The sequence below is a fragment of the Excalfactoria chinensis genome, chromosome 1, assembly GCF_039878825.1.
Source record: "Excalfactoria chinensis isolate bCotChi1 chromosome 1, bCotChi1.hap2, whole genome shotgun sequence".
Lineage (NCBI taxonomy): Eukaryota > Metazoa > Chordata > Aves > Galliformes > Phasianidae > Excalfactoria > Excalfactoria chinensis.
In genome coordinates, this window is record NC_092825.1 from 33414285 (window position 1) to 33432452 (window position 18168).

Sequence of the window (18168 nt, forward strand, 5' to 3'; positions counted from 1 at the left end):
AACTCCTCGCGCGTTTACATGTGTCGAGCCTCTCCGTGAAGGGAGCGGGTGGAGGACGCAGCTCTATCGCAGAGGGCGCGACGGCGGCAGCAGCTTCGCTAATTCAGCGCACGCCCGCCTCCCGTGCCCGCTGACAAGCGCACCGTCCGCTCGGGGCGGCGGCTCCCGCTGCCGAGAGGAGCCCGGCCACTCTTCGTCCCGCAGCCCGGCAGGGCGGAGCCGCGCTCTGAGCCCGGCCCTCAGCCCGGCCGCTCCCGCCGGAAGGCGCGCGGCCACGTGTCGCGGGGCGGAGCCGGTGTCGGTGTTGCCGCTCCGCGCCGCAGCCGCCCGTGGCCGTGAGGCGCTGCCGCCCCGCCGGGCGCGGCGTGCGGTGCCGTGCCTTGCCGTGCTGTGCCGTGCGGTGCCGTGCCGGCGGCATGGGCTGGGTGCCGGCGCAGGGGCGGCTGGCGGCGGGGCTGCTGGTGAACCTGGCCGCCTCCATCTGCATCGTCTTCCTGAACAAGTGGCTGTACGTGCGGCTGGGCTTCCCCAACCTCAGCCTGACGCTGGTGCACTTCGCCATCACCTGGCTCGGCCTCTACCTCTGCCAGGCGCTCGGCGCCTTCGCCCCTAAGAGCCTGCGGGCCGCCCAGGTGCTGCCGTTAGCGCTCAGCTTCTGCGGCTTCGTCGTCTTCACCAACCTCTCGCTGCAGAGCAACACCATCGGCACCTACCAGCTGGCCAAGGCCATGACCACGCCGGTCATCGTGCTCATCCAGAGCCTGGCCTACGGCAAGAGCTTCCCGCTCCGCATCAAGCTCACCCTGGTGAGGGCCGGCGGGGGGGAGGTTGTTGCGAGCGAGGCCGCGCCGAGCCGACGCAGCCGCCCCACAACGCGTCTCCGTCCCGCAGGTGCCCATCACGCTCGGAGTCTTCCTCAACTCGTACTACGACGTGAAGTTCAGCGCCCTCGGCACGGTGTTCGCCACGCTGGGCGTCCTGGTCACGTCTCTCTATCAAGTGGTCGGTATCGGCGGGGCCGAGGGGCGCGGGCGGGCGGGCTGCGCTGCGGGAGCGGCCGCGCCCTGCGGAGCGGAACGGGCGGCGCGGGGTGTCGGGCTGCCGGCCGAGGCTTTGCTCTGCCGGCCTTCATGCAGCCGGTCCTTGAGCTGATGACGCTCCGTCAGCATCCCGCCGCGGCTCCCGCAAAGGCTGAGCTGGGCTACGAAGATGGGGAACGGTCGGGAGGGCAGAGCTGAGCTCCCTGGGTGTGCTCAGAGCAGAGGAGCTGATGGAGGCCTCACGGCGGCTGCAGCTCCTCACAGGGGGCGGAGGGCAGCGCTGAGCTCTGCTCTGTGTGACAGCGACAGGGCCCGAGGGAACGGCATGGAGCTGTGCCGGGGGAGGGGCGGCTGGGGGTGAGGGTTCCTCACTATAAGGCAGTGGCATGGAATGGGCTGCCCAGGGCAGTGGGCACGGCCCCGAGTACCGGGGTTTAGATTTTGGGTGTTCCCATGGGGAGCTGGACTCCTTACAGGACCCTTCAGAGTCAGGATGTTCTGCGGTTATACCAAGTGTAACCTCCTGCTCAGCTGCAGTGGAAGAGCACAGAGTGTCTCGGCCCTTAACACCGTTGTCTTCCAACACATCCTCTGCCACAGCTCTGAGGGCAGCCCTTGTGCCGCTGGTGCGATGTGGTCTCAATTGAGCCCCTTTGATGGCAGCAGGCACAGAGCGCTCTGGAATGCGAGGTGACAAGTAGTGGTTTGTTCTCCTTGGGGCAGGATGAGGGAGAGAGATGCTGCAGGGTGGCTTCAGGTGGGGAGCTGATGGTACCTGGGGGGTTGTAAATAACAAATGTATACTGGAATTTGCATTGCCAACAAATGAGGTGTGAAAGGAAGGGAAGGGTCACCACGTTTGGTAGTCAAATATTAGAATATGGCTCTAGAAATATTCCTGGCAACAAACTGCACCGTTTTTCTGTCTGTGGAGGTAAATGTATCACTTTGGAAATGAGTGTGAGTTATGCTTCCTTCAAAGAGGCAGCAGCTGAGAAAGCAGTATGTACGCAAGCACGTTTATATATCCAGAGCGTAGTGTGTGAAGCAGTTGGGGTAGGAGCAGCCCTTGCAGTACCTGGTGCTGTCTGTGTGAGGCACCCTCTGTGCTAGCGGATGGTTTGCTTCTGCTCAGACGATGGGTTGTTTTTGGGTTGTTTTCCTGACGTTTAACAGCTTTCTCTTTTGGTCTTAGTGGGTCGGAGCAAAGCAGCATGAATTGCAGGTAAACTCCATGCAGTTGCTGTACTATCAGGCACCCATGTCCTCGGCCATGCTGCTGTTCATCATTCCCTTCTTTGAGCCAGTCTTTGGAGAAGGGGGTATATTTGGGCCCTGGACGCTTTCTGCTGTGGTAAGGCTTTCCTCGACCGCTCTTTGTACTGACCCCAAATTGGTTTATTTTTGTGCTTGATTTGTTTCTCTTGCCTGACACGTTGTATCTGAAAGTAAAGGAACCTGGAATGTATCTACAGGTGGTCGGAAGTATGTGGGGTTGCTGACTGTGTGCGTTCATCCACAGATCATGGTACTGCTGTCTGGTGTGATAGCCTTTATGGTAAACTTGTCCATTTACTGGATCATTGGGAATACATCGCCTGTCACGTATCCTTTGTAACAGGAGTTGCCTTTCCTGTTTCTATATCAATTATGCTGGTGTTCATTTGGACTGATTTACTGTGGGAAAACCAGTTTGTGACCTGCCTGCTTTCTCTTATGTGGTAAAGCTGGGAAAGTACGTTCTCTTTTACTTTTCTTAGTGTATTTCATAGAACCGTAGGATTGTTATGGTTGGAAAGATCTTGAAGATCTCTAAGATCTTGAAGTCCAACCATTACCCCATCACTACCATTCCCATAAACCATGGCCTGAAGTGCCACCTCTGAACGTCCCTTTAACACCTCCAGGGATGGTGACCCTGCGTGAGTTGAACGGGATACACCTCTGTGTGCCTTGGGCACAACAAACCGAGCTCCTAAATGTTCTCTGTTAACTGCAGATGCCGTTGTGATTTTGTGTGATCCTTAACAGGTGTTTAGATACAACATGTTCGGACACTTCAAGTTCTGCATCACTCTGCTGGGAGGGTGCCTCTTGTTTAAGGACCCCTTGTCTGTTAACCAAGGCCTTGGCATTCTGTGCACGTTGTTTGGCATCTTAGCCTACACACACTTCAAGCTTAGCGAGCAGGAAAACAGTAAGAGTAAATTGGTTCAGCGTCCATAAAGCAGGGCCTTCTGGGGCTTAGGAACGTTATGTTGTGAGGGACAACGAGTATTGAAATCTGCATTGATTCTAGAATGCACAGAACTGCCTCATTCATTTAGAACGGTGGCTTTAATTTAACTGCCGGGATCGTTATTCTGCAACTAAAGCAAACAAACTGAATGATGTGAAATGTCGGGGCTCTCCTGTCTCACTCTGTCCAGTCGTTTTCATTACATGTAAGTGGTAACTTAACAAAGAAACTGGCACGCTTCAAAATGCCGTGGAGATGTTTCTGCAGTCGTTATATTTTTTGCATACCAGATGAGGTGGTTGTGGCTGCTGTTACGAGACAGAGCGGTGATGTCTTATTTGTGACCATGCCTGTATTGTGGTCTGAGATGCTTCCTCCCTTTTGTCTGGTAGGTGATGGAGAGGAAATGGACCGCGTTCTGTAGTGAAGGCTCTGAGCTCATTTCTATTTCCTGTATGCTTGACTTGAATGCGTTGACAAATGAGGTGAAACTAGTGGTGGGGGGAGACAAGAGTAGAGGAGACACTGGAAAACTTGAAGCCCCAGGCCAAGCTGTTGATAAAAAAGGAAAAGAGATCTAAACGGCTCTCTTCTGTTTTTCTTCTGACCTGTCAGGGCATGGACTCAGTCATTAGTATTTTAACAGAACCTGCTGCCACCTCACGATTCTCTCTTTGCCAAAACAAGGCTTGATGTGAGATGGCGAGCCTGCTAAAATCTCTGATTTGGTGGTGGTTGCCAAATGCTTTGCAGCCCGTGCATGTGGGCAGCCGTGCTCAGAATAGCCATGGAGGAGCATCAGGGAGGGTCGCTGACTGCGGCAAGATACGGCCTGGGGATGCAGGCCGTGAACTGCACTGAGGCGGCTGGAGGGCGTGATTTGGGATGGGTGGCTCCGTGCTAATTCTGAACGCTTTGCAAAGGACTTTGTGCCAGTACCAAGCGCTGATATGACAGCATGGGAGGAAGAAGTTGAGTACTGTTCTATTTAAAATACGAAAGCAAAAATAAATGCGCTCGGTGAATCTGGTGAAAGCATATGTTCTCTAGATTTGCCAGGTTAGAACTGATTTGCAGTATCTTCTTACATTTTGGGGTTTATTTCGTCTTCATCTACCTCTAGCAGATCTAAAGAGGGGAATCACGTGAACATAAACAGGTATGGAAGTTTACAACCGTGGACAGAAATATGTAGTTCCTAGAAGCTCAGTCTTTGTGTAAGAAACGATGTACATCTTCTGAAGCATAGAAATTACTTCTTGTTACACAGATCTCCCTTTTAGAGAAAAATAAGACTCTGTGTAGCCTGGTTTTGCACTGCAGCACTCCATAACATTTCAGAGTCAGAAAGACCTGAGTAACTTTACATCTCTGCTGACTGTATCTCAGACATTGCTCTGGTCCAAGGATACATTTTTGTACACGTTTTTGTAGTTCTATAATTAGTTTTAAAATGGAGCCTGGACTGCTGAGAGATGTGTTCAGACGGGATGGTCTCTGGACGCGCATCTTTCAGTACGTGCTCTGAGAAAGCCATTTGCATTAATTTGTGCCGTGCACAAGTTCTTCTAAACGTAGATAGGCCACAAAGACTCCTACGGTTTGGGAACGGCGACTGAATGAGAAGCCTGTATGACAGCAGCGTGCGAGGTGGGACTGATGGACACGTAAAGTGGCGGAATGAACAGAACAAAATGCCTGCAAATACAAGAGGCTCTGTAGGGAGGGAAGCGGATCCACAGGAGAAAGGAAATGGTGTTGTGTCAAATGGAACTTGACAAATACTGACTGGCTCTGGAACATATCGGTCATGTCGGCCACCTACGTGACGTGATTGTTTCTGTACGTTCAGGAACTCTCCCTTGAGACGTACCTATTGCTCCTAACTAATAAAGCATCTTGAACTACTTTTGTCATATGATTCAAAATGTTACCTGTGGGAAGCTTGTATAATTGCTGGGTAAGTGATCTCTTTCTATGTGTTGTTTCTTTGGATGCCATGTGTAAGGTGGAAATAAATTTTTAATGTTTGATCCATCGCTGCACATTGAGGAGAAGAATCATCCTTGTCTTTCTCATCTCCTGCTTGAACCGTCTGTGCTTTCAGAGTACAGGTGTGTGTAAAACAAAGTAATGTTGCTTCAGTTTCTGTCTGAGAAACTTAAGGGGGAAGTTGCGTGATTTGGGGCTGAGCTTGTGGCACGTGAGGAAGGCTGCGTGCCTCCCCTCCCTGTGCAAAAATATGGACCACGCGTGCAGGCTGCCTGTGTGCTTTTATTCACCCTCTTCTCAATATCCCCCCCAAAATCCTTTCTGAAATGCCCCAGTCCCTGCACATCCTTTCTTCCTTTCTGTCCCACACCAAGATCCCTGTTGCAGAGGTTCTCTCTGCAGAGATATTCTGTGTGTTTTCCTGACTGCTCAGGCTTCATCCTCATTCCCCTGCAGAGATGGCCCCATGTTCTCTGGATGGTGCTGGTGAAAAATAGTGCAGAAAAATCACTGGTACTTATCCAGAGGAAGAGATTCTTGCTCTGGTTCTTACTGCATTGTTTTCCTGCTAATTATATGTATTTAATTCAGTTTTGGCTTCCATCAAGGAGAAACCAGAGTTTGGCATCATTAACAATGCGCAGTGTCACCCTATGCGTGCCTTCACATTGGAAGCCATGCTGTACAAACCACGGTATTGACTTTCTGCTTTTGTTTTTATGTTCTACAGATGACTGGCCTGTAGATACAGGTTGTACCTTGCTTCTATCAGGTACTTTGCTGCTCATGTTCATGCTCTTCTCTCTTAAAAAGCTACACTACTGTAGATCCGGGGGAAAAGCTAGCTTAGCTACTAGGGTGGCATTTAAAAATGAGAGCAGATGCAGATGATTGCAATTAGCTTACCCCACCAGTGACTCACATTTTATCTTTGCTCGCTAACCCTGTCCCCGCAAATACTGCAAAAGCAGATGCCGAGTTTTCTCATTTTCCCCAAAGGACCAGGACATGTGCCTGCAGCGATGGACAGCTTGTCAGTACAAAGCTTGGTGTTGGCGCTAGCTTTGATAACTCGGCACTTGTCTGACAGATTTTGCATCTGGCTTTATGTGTTCTTGCAGGCTCGGGGAGGCGCTGCGCCAGAGGAGTTTTCCTGTTGCTGGGTGAGCAGCTTCTCTTTCAGGCGCCAGGTTGGAGGAGGGCGGTGTGCTGCTGCTATGCCTATCAAAGGGCGGCCTGTTCTCCGGGAAATCCACCTTCAAGACAGAGCTTCAATTGAGCAGGAATGAGTCCTCTGTCTTGTTCAAGGAAACGAATGCCCAGCGACATTTGAAAGTATAAATGGATGCAGTATTAAGGTAAAAATCAGATTTAGTTAGTGGCCTACATAGCAGGAGATTGAGAAGAGAGTACAGGTAGTGTCTAACCAATGTCTATTTTGCGTTATCTGCAAAAGCTCTCAGAAGGAGATGACGGCTCTCCTAGCAGGCTGTTTGCATTTATAGGGTTGAGCTGCTGAGAAAAGACTTGCTCTTGAGCAGTACTGTGCTACCAAAGACTGGCTTGCTGTCCACACATTTAGAAACATCCTGCAATTCACCAGCAGGCTCAAGAAGGGAAAAAGAAGGCTTGCTCTGATAGGTGAGAGAGATCTGTATCTTCTCGGGATCTGACAACAAACATGGACTTGCAGCTGAAGGGAGAGGGCAAGCCTGATTGGCTCTGAACTTACCTTTTTTTTTATGATCTTTCTCCCAGGATGTCTGTTCTGCTCCTTGGTATGCAGTCGGTTATTTCACCTGGATTTTAAAAGAGGTGTATTTTGGCTTGCAGACCTGGGGCGTTTGCCTGGGTTGGTTTGAGTTTTTTTGCTTCTCTGCGCTTTTTTGGTAGCCATTCATAAGCCAACTTCCTTGTTTAATTAGAAACAAAAGAGAGAAATGCAGTGTAAAGGAAAGGTGGAGTGGATAAGTGGTGAAGAGACCTTTTGTTTTGCAAAAGCTCACTGCAACTGGGATGATGCAGCTCCTTCTTTTAGCTCCTACAGAATTGCACCACATTTCTGTTGCATGCAGGTTCTCCTCCTGCTGGTACTCTCTCTCTGATAGCAATCTCAGCCTTCTACTTGACAGCTCGGTTGCTGCAACGATAGAGAAGGTTAAGAACATGAAATGAAAACCCATCAACAGGAGCCAATACAATGTTGGGTAATGAGAAATCCTGTTGTGAGACATAGAGCCATTTCACCAGACAGACCCACGCTAAGCGCGAGGGAGAGCTGTCAGTTTACCTCCCGACAAAAACTGAGTTGTATGAATCCTTGTTGTGCTGTAGTAGTTGACGTACTGAGTTTAAACTGTTAATACCTGAACATCTGAATGCCGTGCAAAAAGAAATAAAGAGCTGGATTCAGTCAGTATCAGATCTTTGCCAGACTCCTCCTGCAGAGGTGGATAACCTTCCTGAGAGAAGGGAGCTATTGTTCCACCTCCCGCTCGCTCGGTGGTGCTGTGAGTACAGAAGAGGGTCTGTGTGCCTGAGAGCTGCCCTCTGTTCTCAGCCACATTCACTGGTTTGAAAACATCTTGTCTCCCTATTAGCTCATCTTGCTGAGCTCCTGTTTCTGCCTTCATCTGGCTGGTTTGGGTCTTGCTGGTATCTTCCTCCGATGGCTGAAGGATCTTTTCTGGGGAATAAAATGTGTCCAGTCAGCTGTGCTGTAGGGGATCCACCCCAGAGGGTCATTGCTGCAATCTGTGGTACAACTGAAACAAACGAAAGTCGCAATGCATTCCCTTCTCATTGGTTTTGTTGAAAGGCAATTACGTGCATTTCAAAATGCAGTCTTTGCCATTTCCTTTTCGGAGGCGCGTAAGAAAACTCCCTTTCCTGTTGCAGTCTGCCCTTTTTGTATTAAGGGTAGCTATGCCGCCTTCGAGGGAATTTGTCAGTTGAGACAGGAATTGCATTCATAGCTCACATAAAGACAGGATACACATGCAGGCTGGCAGTGTGTCAGCACGGCCAGGATTATTTTTAGACCTCTAGATGGCTGTGTCACATCCAGGAAGTGCAGGGAGAAGATGTCTGGTTGAAGTGCAATGTGAGGGTGTATTTTTTAATGACCTTGGCACAGAAGACGGTTGTATTTTTACTTCTTTATAAGCTGAGGCTTAGAGGCAAAGTAGTTGAAAGGAGCTGCCTGCTGGTTGGGTGGAGCACACAGAGCTAACACAGCCCTGGGATGCCCAGAACAGAGGTGGCTGTGTGTTTGAAAAATAATAGCAACAAAAAGAAAAGAAGACTGGACTAATAGATAACCGAGTGAGCTGTATAACATGTATAGGTGTGTTGGCAAGTTGTTGAGTGTAGAGTCTAAGTGTAGGTACCTAACCCCACCATTCAGATTTTGAATAACAGGGCTGGATTTGTCAGGGTCAGCTTCTTCCCTTTCTGTTGTACTGAATGGAGGATGGTATGTGCTCAGCTTTTCCAGAAGCGAAGCTGTATAGCTGACAAGTCTGACAAGTTTCTGGTCTCCAAGTCACTGCGGTGTGCTGTTTAACAGCGACGCACAGTCCTGCTGCTGCTTCCTTACTCTGTAATACTTTCTTCTTTTTCACTTTCTTACTCCCTGGGGGGAGAAGCACTCTTTTATTCCTGTTGTTGGGTAGCTACATGCAGTGACTGGATAGCTTCTGTTTTACAGTACACTGCAGTTGCACAGGAAGAGCTTTTATTAAGACTTTATAGTTTGTTGACACGTGTACGTTGATTCCATTGAAGTTTCTATCCCCTGGCAGGGTGGAAGAAGCCCACTGTGCGTTAGAATATCAGCTGTCGTAAGACAAAACGCTGCTGTCCAAGGAGCACAAAGGGATTGTCAGGGTCTTCTGGGATCCAAGCTGGTTCAGCTGTTAGATGTATTTGTTGGGATGGTTAGGCTAACGCTGGCTGTTTGTTAATCCAGCTGAAAGGAGAAACCAACAGCAGGGGTCACATGTGCTGTAGGCAATGACATTTCTGAAAACATCTTCCCACTTTTCTAAATGCAATGCAGGTGACCCTTCTGATTGGGATAAACAGTATTCCCATGCTTTTCTGCTGGGATCATTTTCTAGTGACCCACTTCTTCACTTTGCTTAAGACTTTGGTTTGCATGTTATAAACAAAAGTAGAGAGAGATGTAGGAGGCTTGTTTGCAAACAAAATCCAAGCAGAAGTTCCCCCTAAAGGCTATTCTGATTCACGGATGAGCTGGGCCATGCTCTAACCTGAGCCACAGGAGGTCTGGCTGTTGGCCCAGCAGATGCACAGTGGGGAGAGTGATGGAGTGACAGAGCTCGCATTGCTCAGCACCTGCAGTGCTTTGGTGCCACAGAACTAGGCACGAGATTACAGAACCAGTTATATCTGGTTGTCATTTAGACCTCACTTCCAGTGAGACATTTTGACACTGGTCCTGGTTTTTGGCCTGCTCCTTTTAGCAGAACAAGTCTGTGCTACATCAGCTGCTTCTCCTTCCCCGAAGACAGCTTTACTCATTTGAGGGCTTATAATAGTTCACAGTGTGTCACACGAGCTGGAAGTCACTGAGACATTATTGTCAAAGGCTGGTTCATTTTCTAATCACTGTTACTTGTCTCTGAGCAAGTCGAGGTTTCAGTCTCTTACAGCCAAGTATTCTCAGTGTTTTCAGAACCCTGTAAAAGCAAGATAAGCAGTTCCCTGCACTCAGAAGTTTCCTTTTAAAAATACGTTCAAGTCAATATATACAAAGATATTTACAGATGTTACCTTAGGGTATGATGTCCTTGCTTATAGCAGAATTTAACATCTTGGGGCTATGAACGAATGAAAAAAACTTTGGGAAAAGCTTCTGCAGAAATGGTTTGCTGTGACTGGGTTGTAGCAGGGGAGGAAGCAATAGACAGTGAGCTCTGAGAGACTCCTCCTGTGCTGAAAACCATAAAGAAAACCTAGCAAAAATGGAGGGCTGATATCCACTATATCTACTATATCTGATATCTACTATAGAGAACACCGTTAAGTTTTCTTAGTTTTATTGGTTTTTTGGTCTTCAAAACAGCTATATGGCTGCATGGACCAAGTAGACGGTGATGTCTGACTACTGCTCCCCAGCTGCTTGTGGCTTCTCCTCTCCTAGAGACCACTGTCCTTTCCCATCCACGTCAGCACGGAGGAATGTGTGCCAGTGCCCTAGTCTCATCTGGATGCAGCCACTTGAGCAAGAGCTTAACGTGCCAGACTGTGATCTGAGCCCGCTGGGTGTGGGCAGTGATCCCGCTCTGTGTGCTGTGGGGGCGGAAAGCTTTGCTAAGAAAATAGTGAGCAGAGGGAAGTGGTGTCTGGAACTGGAACAGCTTTACTTGCTAGAGCTGCTTGATCAAAGCTAAATTAACAACAGCAAATCTTGCCTGCTACTAGGCAAAGAAATATCAAGATCATAATTTTGGAACTGTGTGGGGAGAAAGCTTTGAAGTCACTGTCAGAGATTAGCTGCATGATGAGGGATCCTCTCTTCTCAGTCTCATTAAGTTGCTGCAGTAAAGTGTTTGCATTTGCTATCGGTAAGAAATTTCTGTTAAGCTGTGCAAGTGAAATGCAAAATCTACTTTGCTCTCTGGATGTCAGGATGTGCACTGCTGAAGGAGCTCTCACAGAAGAGAACAGGTTTAGCTTGAAGTACAGAGTAAATGAGCTACAAAATAGAAGAGTTTGCAAATTCCCATCAGAAGTGTCTTTGCAGGTGTAATCAGCCCAACATTCCTTGCAAAGAAAGCTTTCAGCTCCCTTGCAACACAGGAATATCTGGGTAGGGGTAGCTGAAGTCATCAGTGGCAGCATGTACTCTTCTACTTACACAGCACCTGAGGGCAGCTTCTGGGAATTTGGTTCTACCACGTGAGATACCGCAGGGGTTATCAGCCCAAGTGACTGTTACCACAGGTAGTGGCACAGGGTGTGGTGAGGTGACAAGGGAAAGACCACTAAATGGCTCTCTGCCTTTAGAAGGGGTTATTCCTAGGCCCCATTTCCATCTCCTGGTCTCTGCTTCCAGCTGTGTGCTCCTTGTGATGTCTCATGCCTATCTGACTGCATGGGAGAGCAAGCTGACATACTGGTGGTAAATAGAAGTAAACACCCTGCTGTTCTATCAGATAGCTCTGTGGTCAAATGAGCCAAAGCCGGCTCTGAGAAAAACTTGGCTGGGAATTCACAGCTCCTGGCAAGACCATTGTTTGAGTGGAGCGTTAAATGAGCTCAGGACATGTTTTCAGTGCATCACCTAAGTGAGATAGCTGAGTCAATCCAACAGCCAGCAGTGAGGAGGAAGGGAATAGGACAGCTCCCTTTTGCAGTGGTATGCTTTGAAGTCAATCGAGCTGTCTGCATATTGGCAGCACTAATACTGCTTCCAAAGCCAGCTGAAGCACATCCTGCCATTTCCCTGCCCACCTGTCTGCCACCATCCCAGTAGTGACCTGGCCCAGCCGCTGTGGAACTACTCAGGACTACCTCAGGGACCTGATCGAACTGAAAAATAATACAGTGAGCAGAGCTGCTATGTAGATAGTGTGCCGATGAAGGATCAGGGAAAACAGGCCCAAGTCAGTAGTACCCTGCAGCTCTACCTGCCCTGTCTAGATATGGTGGTATCTCCTGCACTGTAAGAGTTAACGAGCAGGAAAGGCAAAGTATCTGCCAAAAGGGATGGTCTGTATTCTACCAGGCCTTCTTCAGTAGAAACTGGAGAAAAACAAATATTCTCATGGATCTTCTAGCAACTGTCTATTGGTGTAGAAAGCCAGAAGACCTGCACTCGCACATAAGTAAGTTACTGCACTGCATTTCTGAATGTGTTTGTGTGAGGCTTATTTTGTCTGGGTATGGAAACTGTGGCTTGCCTTCTGACAGCCCAGTCAGTCATGATGCAGGAATCTCTCTCAGATCCAGAGGCAGGTCTGGAATTTTTCCCTCATGAGTAACGCTGCCATGGCCCACTAGTCTCACAGTGCTGTACCATGCCGTGTCCTCTGTGGCCTTGCCTTGGTTCTGATTGACAAGATTCTGAGATAAGACTGGTCAAAAGTCAAAATGCAGTGCCTGCCTGTCTCTCCAGATACACGAGAAAGGCAGAAGGAGCTGCCAAGAAGAGTTCGTGGAATCAAAGCTAGCGTGGATAAAAACAATGAGATGGCTGATCTAGTTTGGATGTTGAGACGGACTCTGTGAAACCAGCTGAGTGAAAGAATGCCAAAAAGTCTATGGACACGCTTGCTCTGGAAGGCAAGAGAGAATTAAGAAATTAACCCTTTAATAGAATAAAACAAACATTCACCGTGAGTTTTTCTTTTGCAGTCAGGGTTCGGTTTGTGTCCCGCTTTTACAGTGGCACCAGTAGATTTGTGAAAGTATTCTGCATTTATTTCCAAGAGCCTTTATTTGCGTGTTTAAAAAGGAGACAAGAAAAGAACAGCCTTTGTCCACCAGATGGCAGAATCACTCACAAACCATTACGGGCAAAACTTGGAAAGCCGGCGTGTTCTCAGGCTGAGTGAGGCAAGCTTTGTGAACAGAGCGCTGTCTGTTGGGACAGCTGATGTAGCCAGGGGAGACGGCAGAAAAACAACCTTAATGACACCCTTCAAAAACGCATCTACCAGATGTATTTGTGTATCCTCTTTCCCTGCAAACCTTGCCTCGCTGCTAAAAGGCTGCGGATGTCATCCTGTCCCTTAGAAAGAGGTTTCAATTTGTAAAGCAGCAAGGGTGGGGATTCCCCTTCATTTTCCTGTTACATATTTAGTCAGAACCAAAAACTTATTCTGGAACAAAACCAAGTCCCCTTCAAGAACTACCCGTCTTGTTCAACTTTCCTGAGTGTAGCTGGGCTCATCAGAGACATCCCCAGACTAAAACATGCCGCACAGTGACAGCCAGCACCAGGTGACTTTCAGACAGGAGCTATGAGGACTCTACAATAAAAAAATAATAAAGGCAGGGTGTCGAATATATGGACATTAAAACAGTGCAAAAGAATAAACCCTCCTGTGTTGTACGTCCAAGTTAATCCAATTGTAGAAACATTTTCAGATGTAAGAATAGGAAAATTAAGACATGCAAGAGTTAGTCTTGTATGACAGTAAGTCGGCTTACGAGCTCTTGGTATCAAACTTCTGTTTTGAAAGGCTGAGAAGGCATATATTTAATACAGACTGTGAAAATACTATCGAGACTTGAAAAGTGGCAATAACATGGAGGGGAGAAAAAGGCAAAGAATATGCAAGTAGTGGGAGAGAGACACCAGAGGAGGCAAGTGGAGAAATTCTGAGACATGCATAAAAGATCACTTGATCTCCAGAATGCCCAGATCCTGCTTTCTTAGTTTCTCATTGCAGCTCTGAGGGTGGAAAATATAAACAAGAGCTTTGCCCGTGATTCAGGAGAAGTCTGTGACTGTCACATACCAGGGCTTTGTCACCCAAGTTGGCATGAGCAGATTAATCATCCAGGCTGCAATAACAGAACCACGTCCCTTTGGTTACAGAAGGCCTCACAGGGACATCCAGCTGTTTTCTTGGCCGGCTCATTTCCCTGCAGCTGTAGCTGAAAGACCTGGGCATCGTGCTTATCCCCTCACACGTGGCCTTATATCCCCAACAGAAAAGCGGTTTTATTCTGCGTTAGATTGCTGTTGAAGGAGAAATGATTGTTGCAGAAAATGTCCTCTTCAGGGACGTTTGCATGTTCTGTTACAGCACAAAAGTATTTCCTGATTTGTTCTTCCTCACCAGTCACGGTTCCTTAAATCTGGGAGTTGAGGTTCAGTCCCTGTGTCCCAGGCCCCTTCTTAGCAAACAACTTAATAGTAAAAAGGAACTGTGAGATGTGCTGTGAGCAGAGCTCAAGATGCCCGGGGAACAGAGCACTGTATCACAGGCTGGGAAGAGGAGGGAAGGCAAGGGAAAACTTGGTACAGGTTTGTCTATAACTGTCTGGGATTCATCATCATTTATTTTGTACTCTCCTCTCTACTCATCTTTTGTATTTACGCTGGCTCTAGAAGCCTACCTTTTCTGTGTCTTTTTTCCTAGGAGAGAGTCTTTCAAACCAAACAGACACTATTTTGAAGGGAAAAGGGCAAGAGTGGAATAACCACTGTCCGGACAAACAACTACATGATAGTTTGCTTATTGACAAATAAAGCAGTGCAGTGGTGCAAGCTCACAAGCTCACTCTCAGCAGTCCATAGACTGCCATCTTCTTGGTTTGGGTCTCAGCTGGAGCTCAGGTTGATTTTCTGGCTGTGATTTGGGATGTTCCAGGACTTCTGTGGATTTAGTTTGCTAGTTTCACAAGTTGAACAAAACATCAGCCAGGAAAGTCCGTATCACTACAGACACTGAAAGGTGATTGCACTAGCATTGAAAGAGCTCCCTTCCTAGCACAACTGCAGAACCCCTTCTCTCACACCCTGTGGTGATGGTGCTGCTCCCTCAGCCCAGAGAGCCTTTGTACTTTGTGTCATGACAGTGTTCCTTACTTAGACATGGCTGTTTCATGTTTAAAGCAGGTATTCGTTCACCAGACAACTGGACAACATAAAAAACTTCTTGCTTAGCAACAAGTAGTTGCATCCAGCAATTAGATGGTGAGGTGGCATTTCATCAGGATACACCTGAACAGAGATAAAAAAGATGCAGGTTTGATAGCCAGGAAAGCAAGGTGACTCTTCAAAAGGATGACTGAGCAAGGTACAACATTTTATTTCAGGATACATATGCATCCATGCCTAATCTCAGATAAGTTCAGAGCAAACTTATCTCAATAAGCCCATTTCCAGGGTGGGCTTTGGAATGCACACTGAAGATTCATAAGGTAGCCTGATTGTGATGTCTAGGTACTCCTGGAGTGAGCTTATTCACGTTAACATTCAAGATTTCAAGAGGAAGCTGCCCTAGAGTGGGTAAGGCTTTCAGTAAGTGCTCCGAACGACTCGGCTAACTGCTGGCATTGTTCCACTCCATGCACTCTAGCTGTATGTTAAAAGCTGTATTTGTAAAGCAATGCTTTCGAAAGCAGAGATCAGTTTGATACCAGGAGAATGGTGACTTTGTAATTCACATGCCACATCCGTCGTTAGCAGAAGGGAAAAGCAGAAGCTTCTTCAGGAATGAGTAGCTCCGTGTAATGTAAAATCGTAGAGCAGACAAAAGGGCTGCACCAAACCAAAGATCACGCTGTGGAGCAGAACACAATCAGGTCTGCAAGGAAGGGAGTTACCGCAATTCTAAGCTCCAAAATAGAGACTATTATTTCTTGTGTAACACGCAGCTCGAAAGCAAGAAGGGGAACGGGCAGGAGAGATGCGGACAAATAAGTCGGCAGGGCTGGGACAATGGTAGGAGATCTCCGGCCAGATCACAGGGCAGGGCCGGGTTAAGGAGCTGCTTGTGTCATGTAATGTAACGCCCTGCGGGTCTCTGTTGTTAGTAACGAGCAGTAGGAATCACGGCGAGGTAGTTAGGATCCATTTGTTACCTTCCCCCCTCCCCTGGCTCCGACCCAAACTGCAGACTGACTCCAACAGCGCTGCCAGCCTGACCTCATCTCCAGCCGTAGTTCTGTCTGGATACGTGGCTCTGCCCGTGCGCAGCACGTCGAGCAGAAGGCGCTTGCTCTGCTCGCTGTGTTTGCAGCCTCTCCTGGAGCGAGGCTTCCCCTGACCACGTTTCAGACTGTGGATGCACTGTGGGGTCCCTGGGGAGCTCCTGAAAGCATCCATCTTTCACACGAGGCCCACATGCACCCTTCTGGGCGACTCCCTGAACAGACTGCCACCAGAATGACCACGGGGCACCGAAACACTTCTAAACTCAACTGGTGCCATCCTAATCTGCTTAAACGGGGCTTTCTCTGATCTAATTACAAGCAAACAAGTCCCGCAGAGGGAGAGGTCGCTGCATTGCTCTATTTTAACAGCAACAGTTTGGGAGAGCAGGATCTGGTCACAACCCAGCCACGTACTTCACCCCAGGTTAAAGAGTGGGAGAAAAATTGGGTTTCCTCACTCAGTGATAGCCGTCACCAAAGCTGCTGGGAGACAGAGCTCCTTCCTGAGGCTGCTCCTTTTCTGTTCTCCAGAATCACTCCACGAGCTCCTTTCAAAAGTCAGGACTGAGCAGAAAACAAGAGACAGAAAAATAATAGAACGAAAAGTTTCATTCCAAGTTAGACATTGGGCATCGCTAAGCAGAAGTTCCAGATAATGGGTTTCTAATTGTGCCAGTTTTTGACGGCATACATTATTGGTTAGTTTTGCTTCGGGCTGATTGAGCTGCTACCAAACAAGGATCAGATTTGGGCAGCCAGCCAAACACTACCAGCGTTTCCCACAAGTATGAAGGAATGCGTATTGCAAGTAAACAAAAGCAAAACCAAAACCTGCTGCCTTCTGATGTTGGCCTTGGTTCGGCCCCAGGTGTTTTGGGGGCTGCTCGCTTTTAGTGCTCACAAGAGCCGCAGTGCCTGGTTGCAGGGAGTGACAGCAGCTGTCAGAAAAACCTTCTGCTCAGCACTGCCTTTGCCAGTCCCCCTCAAGTAAGGCTACAGTATTCAAAATGTAGAAGATTTTACTGGCGCAGCTCCCATTTAACAGCAAAATACAGCGTAGCCTTCTCTGCTTAACAGCTGCCAGAGTACTGAATGTGCTATTTCTGTTCTCCCAGCTGCTGAGTCTTCCCCTTGATTTCCACTTTGCATCACTGTGTTCAGAATTACCCCACAGAAGGCTGCATCTCCTTTTCATGTAAACAAAATTTGGATGTCATTTATAGCACAAAGTTTCTGATGGTACTGACCGACCTCCCTGCTGGCACAGGTCTTGGCTTAGCAAGTGTTAGGATGAGTTCTTTAAGCCATATTTCTTTCCTATGTGTGCTTTTTCTTACACAAGAGAACAGGAACATCAAGGAAGAAAACCACAGAATTCTTTCTCCGATATTTACATAGCAGTGCATTGACCCATGGAGTGGCATGCTGGGTCGTGGCTGTGGCAGGCAGCCCCGCAGTGAGCCTTGCAGCATGCACCATGCAGGCCTCAGCTACATCTCAGCGTCCTTTTTCCTCTGTCCTTTCACCTTGCTGTGCCTGACAGTCAGACCACACTAACAGAGATGCTAAGGCTTAAGAAAGGACCCATCAGCAGAAGCTCCAGAATTCTCTTTGTCTTGGCCCAGGAGCAGTTGATGGATGGCACAAGAGGTAAGCCCAGCAGATAGCCAAGCAGCAGCAAATGGGTTACAGAGCAGAACTGAAGAAGCCTGGCCACCTCTGCCTCTGACCATCTCATGGGAATGCCAGGCCATCTCAGGCACGTGCTGAGTGTTGTCTAGGTAGAAGATGAGGAGAGAGTCAGCGGGACACGTTGGAAAAAGAAATCAGTTGGGATGAGGAATGAAAATCTGAAACTGAAGTTTGTTATGGCTCGTTTGTTCTTATGAGCTGGGCATCCCTGCAGCACAGCAACCTGTTTTTCCTCCAGGAAAGGTGCTTATAGATAAACCAGATCCATCTCAGAAAAAGATGATTTAGCTTACAAGCATTACATGATGAAACATCTATAGTTAGAACCTGAATCTATATTGATACAGATGCCATAGTTTGTTAGCTAACAGTGATGTGAGGTGGGTATCTTCAATTAAGGGGAATGGGCTACAGCTGCTCCAGATACTATCTGGAACATTAGAGATTGAAAACCTGTGGCAGTTGGGGGGTCTTATTGTAGTGATGTCTCCTTTTCTTTATAGGACCTTGAAATAGTGGGCAAGTCAGTTCTCACAACCATGCAGGCTTATTACTCACCTTTCATAA

General features: G+C 48.1%; 1 protein-coding gene across 1 annotated transcript; it reads left to right on the forward strand.

Moving 5' to 3' along the window:
• Positions 1–299: 299 nt before the first annotated feature.
• SLC35E3 (solute carrier family 35 member E3) lies at positions 300–5324 on the forward strand. The gene is made up of 5 exons (XM_072357946.1): positions 300–806; positions 892–1002; positions 2236–2394; positions 2563–2645; positions 3080–5324. The coding sequence occupies exons 1-5, from the start codon at positions 417–419 to the stop codon at positions 3264–3266; spliced, it is 930 nt and encodes a 309-aa protein (XP_072214047.1). The 5' UTR covers positions 300–416; the 3' UTR covers positions 3267–5324.
• The last annotated feature ends 12844 nt before the right edge of the window (positions 5325–18168 follow it).